The 11,005-nt window shown below is 45.8% G+C and overlaps 1 protein-coding gene across 1 annotated transcript; it reads left to right on the top strand.

Moving 5' to 3' along the window:
- Positions 1 to 1,690: 1,690 nt before the first annotated feature.
- LOC148970832 (protein ABHD15) lies at positions 1,691 to 6,314 on the top strand. Its single transcript, XM_039693988.2, has 2 exons — positions 1,691 to 3,070; positions 4,827 to 6,314. The coding sequence occupies exons 1-2, from the start codon at positions 2,151 to 2,153 to the stop codon at positions 5,467 to 5,469; spliced, it is 1,563 nt and encodes a 520-aa protein (XP_039549922.2). The 5' UTR covers positions 1,691 to 2,150; the 3' UTR covers positions 5,470 to 6,314.
- The last annotated feature ends 4,691 nt before the right edge of the window (positions 6,315 to 11,005 follow it).

The following is an 11,005-nucleotide window of genomic DNA, read 5'->3' on the forward strand; positions in this document are numbered from 1 at the left end:
GCTTGCGTGTGACGTCACTCAATATTTACACGGAGATTTCGGAAGTTTTACCTTTTAATAAACATATTTAGATATACCGAAATCGTCTTCCATTGCGGTTTCCCGGATATCTAAATATGTTTAGTGAAAGGTAAAACTTCCGAAATCTCTGTATAAACGAAGAGTGACGTAGGCGCGCAAGCGATCACTTCCGGCGCATGCGCAGACCGAAGCGCCCGTGCCGTCGGATCATTTTGTCATGGCTGTGATTACAAGAGGTAAAAACGATATAAATACTGTTCGTTTTCTCACACAAACCGCTCGTTTCGTGTCTTAGGCCATCAGTGTGTACTTACATTTACGAGTCATTAAATCATGTTTAATTTGGACTTCTCTGTGCATGCTTTTTGGTGGACCCCCTTAGCCTCCAGTGTATGACTGATAGACAACAACGGTTTGACTGAAAAATGTCAAAATTGAAAATACTGTGGAAACAAAGACACCTACATCTTGGATGCCCTTGAGGTAAGCTAAAACATACCAAAAATTAATTTCAAAGTGAACTATCCCTTTAATATGACTTGTGCACTATATATTCCAAGTGCTGTGAAGCCTTACGGTTGCTTTGTGTGAGGAACAAACATGGCACAAGAAGCATCATGCCATCATTTTGGTCCCCTAACTTCAGAAGAATTGTAGTGCATTGTATTATAGTTTTTTTCCTCCTTTGTGAAGCTTGACGGCATCAAGACACAATAGGGATTATCACGCTTCCGGTTTTCATGGGCGGGATTTGTCAACTTTGTGCATGTCCACTTACGCCGCAGTTCAACAATGCCTGAGACGAATGCTATTTATGTCACTACTCTGTTCCACTTTGTAAATCTAACCAACAACGCCAACCCTACTTAAGTTTTCATGGATTCCCAACTGAATTGAGTATAAGGAAGAAATGGATTAAAACTTTCAAATAAAACAAAGTAGCACGTTTGTTTGCAGCCGGCATCAGTTTGCCAGCGAGATCGGTGATTCAACAGAAGTGGCAGTGCACAAAGATCACAGAATCCGGAAGTCCTACGTATCAGCGTGATAATCCCCTATTTATTGCATTGAAAAACAGTCAGAACATTAAGCTAAAACTCTACTAAAATCAGGTGGGATTTAAATGACATGAAGGCAAGTAAGTGAGAACAGAATCTTAATTTCTTTTTTTGTTGTTGTTGAACTGTTCCTCAAGGCGGATGTTGTTCGAGAATATCAAATCGTGGATAATGATTTGACATAGACAGCATGTCTCCATTTGTCCCTCTTCTGTAAGGAGTGCTTGCCTTATTGATTCTTAAATTGCAACTAACCTCTCGCTTTACACGCCTCTGCCTTTCCAGCTTTGACCAACAGAACTAAAACTCATGTGGCTTCTGTTTAACATTTCAAAATGTAAATATTATTCTAGGGGGAAAAAAAAAACATAAAATTATCAAAACCAAAGACATCGTTTTGTTTTATGTAGAGTATTGTAGTTTGAATAAAACCCTTTTTGTACAAAATGTTGCCGTTGTTACATGCATTGTCACTCATAAAAATGGAAAGACACACATTTACCATGGGCAATTACTCTTTCTGAGACTAGCAAATTTATTTCTACTCACATAGCAAACAGTTTCTCAGTTTAGTTTTTAGTTATAGGGCCATACAACACCTCATTTCTATTAAATAAACAACCCAGAAACAAAGGGTACTGGTTTGGGTGCAATATCCTCAAGGTCTCCTACCCATTTCAGACTGTTAATAGTCAATGTGTCCCGCCTCCACAGCACTTGAAGTGGGTTCAGGTGGAAGTAAAGGAAAGAATGGCTTGAATCTCAGACATTAAAGTAGCAAAACCTCCATTAGTTCCATTAGATTGCTATTGAACTGCTTCTTACAGCTAAAAACAGTCTTTGGACCAACGTATTGTTAATGATTTCTGAAGGGGGAGTATTGATGTTTGCTATGGGGAGGTGCAAGTCCATTTAGGTTGACGCACTAGAGAGAGTAGGACAGAAGATTTGGTTTAAAGCTCTCCACCAGCTCACTTGAGGAAACCATTGCCCACCAACCTCAGTCCTAAGGTATGTTCATTGTTCCATTGGATAGACCTACAGGTTACAGACTTCGGAGCAATCGCAGCAATGTGGGAATTCTTTCTCTGCCTGCTACCTTCTCTAATGCTGATCCTGGTAAAGATTTTGCTTCGATTGAACTGGATCTGCCATCTTGCAGATAGTACCGTTCAGCAGTTGGGTCACTGTGTGTGGATTATGGCCTGTAGAGTTCTGAAACTGCCGCATATTCCAGTCTCCAAATCCATAGGAGAATGCCAGGGAGAGGTCAGACTGATCTGTAAACCCACGGCCCTTGCCAGCCACCTGAAGAAACACTGCTACGCTTTGACCCAGCCTCCATTGGCACGATGGCCTCAGGCCGACCCTCATCTTCAGATTATCACCCATCTTATGTGGCCCATGGAGGAAGGTGCTGAACTCCAAGGAGGAGTCCGCTTTAAAAGAGATAACCTTCTCCTGGAGGACGGGGGTATTGTGGCCCTGGACTGGGCCGTGAGTCTGATGGAGCAACAAGTTCAGACCAAAAGGAATCATCATCCTGGTGGAAAAGTTCTGGGCCTTCATTCTAGCAATCCGGCTATTGTTATTATAATTCCCAATGCCCTGGGCAGAGTAACGCCACACTTGATCAGATTGTGCCACCAGGCCTTGAAACAGGGTTTCTATCCAGTGGTGTTCCATCGACGTGGTCAAGGTGGTTGCCCGCTGACCACTCCACACTACCAGGAGTTCGGGAATCCTTCTGACCTTGTGCAAGCGGTAGCATACTTGCGGAGTCATCATCCATCCTCAACTTTGCTTGCAGTAAGTGAGGGCTCGGGATCAGGGTTGCTGCTGTCATATCTGGGGGAATGTGGCTCTTCGTCCTACCTGATGGCTGCTGCTTGCGTCTCTCCTGTGTTTCATGGCCAACTGTGGTTCGAGTATGAGCTTCCTTGGCTCTATCGCTGGATAGCCCTCATCTATCGCAAGCTTCAAATAAACAGGTAGCAAAATACACCGAAATGTAGACCTTTGATCTTTAATGAAGGTGTTATCTTGCATGTATGTTCTGGACTGCAGAATCTACTGCTGTAGTACTGGTTAAAGAAATTGATTTATTAAAAATGATATATCTCTAGAAATTGAAGAAAGCATAATAAAAAAGTAGTTCAGCTTTTCAAGAAACATTCTATGCCAATTGACACTCAAGTCAAACCTTGTGTGACACTAATTTTCAGTTGCACCTATTGCAGTACACGAGATCCAGGGGGCGGAGTCGGATCCTGACCTGAGGGGTGGAGTTGGATGTTTATGGATCAGGGGGTGGAGCTGGGTAGGTTTAGGGGTGGGTTTAGGGATCAGGGGTGGACCTGGGTGGGTTTAGGGATCAGGAGGTGGAGCTGGGTAGGTTTAGGGGTGGGTTTAGGGATCAGGGGTGGAGCTGGGTGGGTTTAGGGATCAGGGGTGGAGCTGGGTGGGTTTAGGGATCAGGAGGTGGAGCTGGGTAGGTTTAGGGGTATGTTTAGGGATCAGGGGGTGGAGCTGGGTAGGTTTAGGGATCAGGGGGTGGAGCTAGATAGGTTTAGGGGTGGGTTTAGGGATCAGGGGGTGGAGCTGGGTGGGTTTAGGGATCAGGGGGTGGAGCTGGGTGGGTTTAGGGATCAGGGAGTGGAGCTGGGTAGGTTTAGGGGTGGGTTTAGGGATCAGGAGGTGGAGCTGGGTAGGTTTAGGGGTAGGTTTAGGGATCAGGGGGTGGAGCTGGGTAGGTTTAGGGGTAGGTTTAGGGATCAGGGGGTGGAGCTGGGTAGGTTTAGGGGTAGGTTTAGGGATCAGGGGTTGGAGCTGGGATTTCATATTCTGCAGTGAGAACAATCTCCTAATTTTTGAAAGCCTTAAAGGGATAGTTACTTTCAACATAAATTGATGCGTACGGCTGTTTGTCGGAAGCTAGTTATTTTAGTTTATAAAGTTTAAATGTGGATATTTTTCTTACACAAATGCATCGCTTCACTTTAGAAGGCCTTTATTAACCCCTGGAGCCATGTGGAGCATTTTTATGATGTAAGAATGTACTTTTTTTGGCCTTCAAATTTTTTTTCCCCCATTCACTGCCATTCTAAAGCTAGGAAGAGCCTGGACATTTTTTTTAAAGATCTCCGATTGCATTCGTCTGAATGAAGAAAGTCATATAAACCTTAGATGGCTTGAGGGTGAGTTAATCATGAGGTATTTTTCATTTTTGGGTGAACTATTCCCTTTAATAATGATCTTGCCACAACTTGGCACACAAATCATATGGACTACTTTTATGGTGGTTTATGGACATTTTTGATGGTGCCCAATCCTGTTCCTGGAGATCTACCTTCCTGCAAAATTCAGCTCCAGCCCTGATCAAACAACTGAACCAGATAAATAAGATCTGAGCACTTGATTATTACAGACAGGTGTGTTTGATCAGGGTTGGATCTGAACTTTGCAGGTGGGTAGATCGCCAGGACCAGGATTGGACACCCTTGGTTGGCCTACAACATCAATCCAATCCATTTTATCTTATGCTGCCCACACACTACAGTACATCATTTTAGCTCCGATTTTCAACTTACGACAGTCACCTACACCTGTCTCTTCAACTGAATTGAAAAGTACAACATCTGCAAGCTAAGTTAGGGTGTTGTAAGATGTCACAGTGCAAACCCGCCATATTAAAAGGCAACAAGGATTACAAACTGTTTGAATTGAAACATTTGACCCCTTCCACAGGTACGCCACTGCTTTGAGCGCTGTGATGGATGTGGCAAAAATTCTACACTCCAGCTCTTTGCAAGATATAGAAGAGCTCATGTTCTGTGCAGACTCAATAGACCATGTTGGAAAGGACCGTTCAAGATCACCAACAAAGCCTGATTGGGCAAGTTATTGGGAGAGGAATGAACCTTTGCGAGATGCAGACGAAGTGGCCGTACCAGTGCTCTGTTTGTGTAGCCGAGATGATCCTTTACTTCCATCTCTCTCCACTGTACCCAAGGCACTTTTTCATAATAGCCCTTACTTTCTGCTGGCCATAACAGGACAGGGAGGCCACTGTGGCTTTCTTCATGAGGATGGACATGGAGGTACTACTTCCTGGAGTCATTCCGTGGTGTTGGAATACTTTAGGGTAGTTGCCGATTTCTTGGGGGTAGAGGAGAAGAAAGGGTTCAAGGATGATGTTGCACACCGTGGCGGCCAGGGCCTGAGGCATAGCGCCAGTGCTGTGCTGTCCAGAAGGAGGAGGTCAACCTTGCTTCGCAAAGAAAGGCCCATCTTAGGTTCACGAAGACGGCAGATCTCAACTCCCTCGGACAGATTCACATTTGAAGAAGAGCAGGTGGATTTTACTTGGAATAGATCCTACACTCGCTGAGTGAGAGAAGCAGGTGGTATCATAAGATTGGCAGCTGCTAAACTTAAAGTTTTTTTTCTAGGACCTACCATTTTCGTACAGTTGGACTGAAAGTGACAGAAGTGCAAATGTTACAACTTACCCCATATGCGGGGTTAATTGTAACAGACAGAGGGGTTAGTTGTAACACTTGTGTGTAACACACATAATTCAGTACAATTTTATTTTGAATAGTTTGATATTGTTTGTGCATCTGTATAGACAGATATCCATACATCCATCTCTCATCCAATCATCCTTCTGTTGTGGATCAATATCATGGATAGAGACATAGAAAAGGGCTGCACAGTTTTGCAATAAATAATAATTAATAAAATGATAATATATTGTAATTGCAATTAAATTAAATTTGTGTGTGGCAGCTGCATGTACAATTATTATTATTAATAATAATAACAGTCATAATAATACAATGAGCTTAAAATAAAAAAAAATGTAAAGGGTTTATTGCATTAAAAACAGGCCATATTTTTTAATAAATAAACAAGTTATCATTCATAGTACACTAAATTTTAAACATTTTAAATTCCAACATTGTTTGTGAACGTCCAAAGAAATTAAATGTATACTCAAACCTGAAAAGTTGTGTGGCTCCGTTTTCGCTTGATTATCGTTGTACACTTGGTGGCTTAGTTGTAACACTCTGTTAGAATTAACCCCGCTGTGTATTCCATATTTTAATGAGTGCACCTTTTGTGAATCAGACAGAATCATTGGAACATTTATTTTATTTATGCAAATTCTCAAAATTATGCAATATGTTTAGTTAAGTTTTAAATATCAATTAGACTTTTATTTTAAATCTAAACTTCAAAAACCCCCTTATGAAGGAAATACACCCAAGGACCGTGACGTCGCCCGGTATGGCGCAGCCGGGGCCCCACCCTGGAGCCAGGCCCGGGGTTGGGGCTCGTATGCGAGCGCCTGGTGGCCGGGCCTCTCCCCACGGGGTCCGGCCGGGCTCAGCCCGAAGAAGCGACGTGGGACCGTCTTCCCGTGGGCTCACCACCTGCAGGAGGAGCCGTAAGGGGCCGGTGCAGAGAGGATTGGGCGGCAGTCGAAGGCTGGGGCCTCGGCGACCCGATCCCTGGACACGGAATCTAGCCTTAGGGACGTGGAACGTCACCTCACTGGCGGGGAAGGAGCCCGAGATTGTGCGTGAGGTTGAGAGGTTCCGACTAGAGATAGTCGGAATCACCTCTACGCATGGCTTGGGTTCTGGAGCCACACTCCTTGAGAGAGGATGGACTCTTCACCACTCTGGAGTTGCCCATGGTGAGAGGCGGCGGGCTGGTGTGGGCTTGCTTATAGCCCCCCAGCTCAGCCGCCATGTGTTGGAGTTTACCCCGGTGAACGAGAGGGTCGTTTCTCTGCGCCTACGGGTCGGGGATAGGTCTCTCACTGTCGTTTGTGCCTACGGGCCAAACGGCAGTGTAGAGTACCCGGCCTTCTTGGAGTCTCTGGGAGGGGTGCTGGAAAGTGCCCCGACTGGGGACTCCGTTGTTCTACTGGGGGACTTCAACGCTCACGTGGGTAACGACAGTGACACCTGGAGGGGCGTGATTGGGAGGAACGGCCCCCCCGACCTGAACCCGAGTGGTGTTCAGTTATTGGACTTCTGTGCTAGTTACAGTTTGTCCATAACGAACACCATGTTCAAGCATAAGGGTGTCCACCAGTGCACGTGGCACCAGGACACCCTAGGCCGTAGGTCGATGATCGACTTTGTGGTCGTTTCATCTGACCTGCGGCCGTATGTCTTGGACACTCGGGTGAAGAGAGGGGCGGAGCTGTCAACTGATCACCACCTGGTGGTGAGTTGGATCCGATGGCGGGGGAGGAGGCTGGACGGACTCGGCAGACCCAAGCGTACTGTGAGGGTTTGCTGGGAACGTTTGGCCGAATCTCCTGTCAGAAAGATCTTCAACTCTCACCTCCGGCAGAGCTACGACCAGATCCCGAAGGAGGCTGGAGATATTGAGTCTGAGTGGACCATGTTCTCCACCTCCATTGTCGAAGCGGCTGCTCGGAGCTGTGGCCGTAAGGTCTCCGGTGCCTGTCGAGGCGGCAATCCTCGAACCCGGTGGTGGACACCGGAAGTAAAGGATGCCGTCAAGCTGAAGAAGGAGTCCTATCGGGCCTGGTTGGCTCGTGGGACTCCGGAGGCAGCTGACAGGTACCGGCAGGCCAAGCGGACTGCGGCCCGGGTGGTCGTGGAGGCAAAAACTCGGGCCTGGGAGGAGTTCGGTGAGGCCATGGAGAAGGACTATCGGCTGGCCTCGAAGAAATTCTGGCAAACTGTCCGGCGCCTCAGGAAGGGGAAACAGTCCCCTACCAATGCTGTTTACAGTAGGGGTGGGCGGCTGTTGACCTCGACTGGGGATGTCGTCGGACGGTGGAAGGAATACTTCGAGGACCTCCTCAATCCCGCCGTCACGTCTTCCATTGAGGAAGCAGAGGCTGAGGGTTCGGAGGTGGACTCGTCCATCACCCTAGCTGAGGTCACCGAGGTAGTCAAGAAACTCCTCGGTGGCAAGGCACCGGGGGTGGATGAGATCCGCCCCGAATACCTTAAGTCTCTGGATGCTGTGGGGCTGTCTTGGTTGACACGCCTCTGCAGCATCGCGTGGCGGTCGGGGACAGTGCCTCTGGGATGGCAGACCGGGGTGGTGGTTCCTCTTTTTAAGAAGGGGGACCGGAGGGTGTGTTCCAACTATAGGGGGATCACACTTCTCAGCCTCCCTGGGAAAGTCTATGCCAGGGTACTGGAGAGGAGAATACGGCCGATAGTGGAACCTCGGATTCAGGAGGAACAGTGCGGTTTTCGTCCTGGCCGTGGAACACTGGACCAGCTCTATACTCTCTACAGGGTGCTGGAGGGTTCATGGGAGTTTGCCCAACCAGTCCACATGTGTTTTGTGGATTTGGAGAAGGCATTCGACTGTGTCCCCCGAGGCGGCCTGTGGAGGGTGCTCCGGGAATATGGGGTCCGGGGTCCTTTGCTAAGGGCTGTCCGGTCCCTGTATGACCGAAGCAGGAGCTTGGTTCGCATTGCCGGTAGTAAGTCAGACTTCTTCCCGGTGCATGTTGGACTCCGGCAGGGCTGCCCTTTGTCGCCGGTTCTGTTCATAATTTTTATGGACAGAATTTCTAGGCGTAGCCAGGGGCCGGAGGGTGTCAGGTTTGGGGACCACACGATTTCGTCTCTGCTCTTCGCGGATGATGTTGTCGTGTTGGCCCCTTCATACCAGGACCTTCAACATGCACTGGGACGGTTTGCAGCCGAGTGTGAAGCGGCTGGGATGAAAATAAGCACCTCCAAATCCGAGGCCATGGTCCTCAGCCGGAAAAGGGTGGCTTGCCCACTTCAGGTTGGTGGAGAGATCCTTCCTCAAGTGGAGGAGTTTAAGTATCTTGGGGTTTTGTTCACGAGTGAGGGAAGGATGGAACGGGAGATTGACAGACGGATCGGTGCAGCTTCAGCAGTAATGCGGTCGATGTACCGATCTGTTGTGGTGAAGAAGGAGCTGAGCCGTAAGGCAAAGCTCTCGATTTACCAGTCAATCTACGTTCCTACTCTCACCTATGGTCATGAGCTTTGGGTCATGACCGAAAGGACAAGATCCCGGATACAGGCGGCTGAAATGAGCTTTCTCCGCAGGGTGGCTGGGCGATCCCTTAGAGATAGGGTGAGAAGCTCGGTCACTCGGGAGGAGCTCAGAGTAGAGCCGCTGCTCCTCCACATCGAGAGGGGTCAGCTGAGGTGGCTTGGGCATCTGTTCCGGATGCCTCCTGGACGCCTTCCTGGGGAGGTGTTCCGGGCACGTCCCACTGGGCGGAGGCCCCGGGGAAGACCTAGGACACGCTGGAGAGACTATGTCTCCCGGCTGGCCTGGGAACGCCTCGGTATCCCCCCAGAAGAGCTGGAGGAAGTGTCTAGGGAGAGGGAAGTCTGGGCATCTCTGCTTAGACTGCTGCCCCCGCGACCCGGCCCCGGATGAGCGGAAGAAGATGTATGTATTTTAAATCTATAAAATATTTGTCTCTGTGAATTATTTGGTTAATAACAATATTGTGATGTTGGCCGTTAGCCTACTTCATGCAGATTCTTTAAGAACCCTTCCACATTCTTACTTTTCCATGAAGATTTAATAATCTTCTTCAAATCTTTAAGATTTGTGCAAAAGAACCATATATGTAATCTTCTGATGGTATTTTTTATGATAACCCCCTTTTGTTAAATTGTATTTATGTATTTCCTTGGTTTCTACGCAAACCAACAACAAATGAACATTTCTATAAAACATCCACTTTTGCATTTATTATTCAAGAAGAAAAAGCCGAAGCGAAGGAAATGAACACGTGAAATATGCTCAGATTCAAGTTCAGCCTTGATGTGCCTAGAAGCTCAAAAATCAGATACTAGACAGGATATTGTGTTGGAAATATTACAGATATTGTCCATGATGCAACAAAAAAATAAGATAGTTCAGTTTTTATGGGTTCCGGCACATACTGGAGTGTCTGGAAATGAAGCAGCAGATAAACTAGCAAAACACTGTGGCAAAGGAAACTATAGATATTCAAATTGGGTATATAGTAAATTAAAAATGAAATCAATAATTAAAAGGGAGATAAATAAAAATTGTCAATAATTGGGATAATGAGGAAAAAGGTAGACATTTACATTTAATACAACCATTGGTATAGGTAGAGGAAGGAATTCAATTGGGAGAAGGAAGGAAGACTGTATTATTTCTAGATTAAGACTGGGACATACAGGACTTAACCCTTATGCTGCATTAGGGACATTTTTGGTCTTTTGCAGTTTAATTTCTTTGACCATTTTGGCTGTTTTAATGCAAATGGTATGAAATTTGGCAAAATTGTGACTTTTTGGATACATGTAAAAAATGTGATCCCATTTTGCAAAATATGTATAACACACACTGTGTAGATCAAATAGTAACACTCAGCACCATAAAGACCAAAAATGGCCCATTGAAACCCATTAAAACGTTGTTTAAATCTGAGGCTGTCAGTAATACATGAAACATGATTTTTGCACAAACATCCTTTCATTTTGAAGCAAAAGCATTATATTTGCATTATATAGTGTATTCCACCAGATGACGTCACTACATATTTATTCCCTATGGGTGGAAATGCACCTTATTTTAGGCAATAGGCAATGTTTAATAGGTGGCCATTTTTGGTCTCTAACGCGCTAAGTGGGATTTTTTGCAAAGTGGGACTGTGATAATCCAAATCTAAAGTTTTCTCTTTGCATTTAGTTTATTGAAAATAATTGAATTTTTGTGTTTTTTCCTCTTATACAAATCGATGGTTTCGCAAACAAAACTGGTAATTAAAGGGTTAAAATCCTGAAATTGAATACATTTTTGGTAGTTATGATGAGGACTGATGCTGGTTAAAAGATTTAACTTGGTAAAAGTGGAAAATAATAATAATATATAATATTTTAGGCAATGTTTAA

This window comes from Pimephales promelas, chromosome 19 (assembly GCF_988280905.1).
Source record: "Pimephales promelas chromosome 19, fPimPro1.hap1.1, whole genome shotgun sequence".
Classification (NCBI taxonomy): Eukaryota; Metazoa; Chordata; class Actinopteri; order Cypriniformes; family Leuciscidae; genus Pimephales; species Pimephales promelas.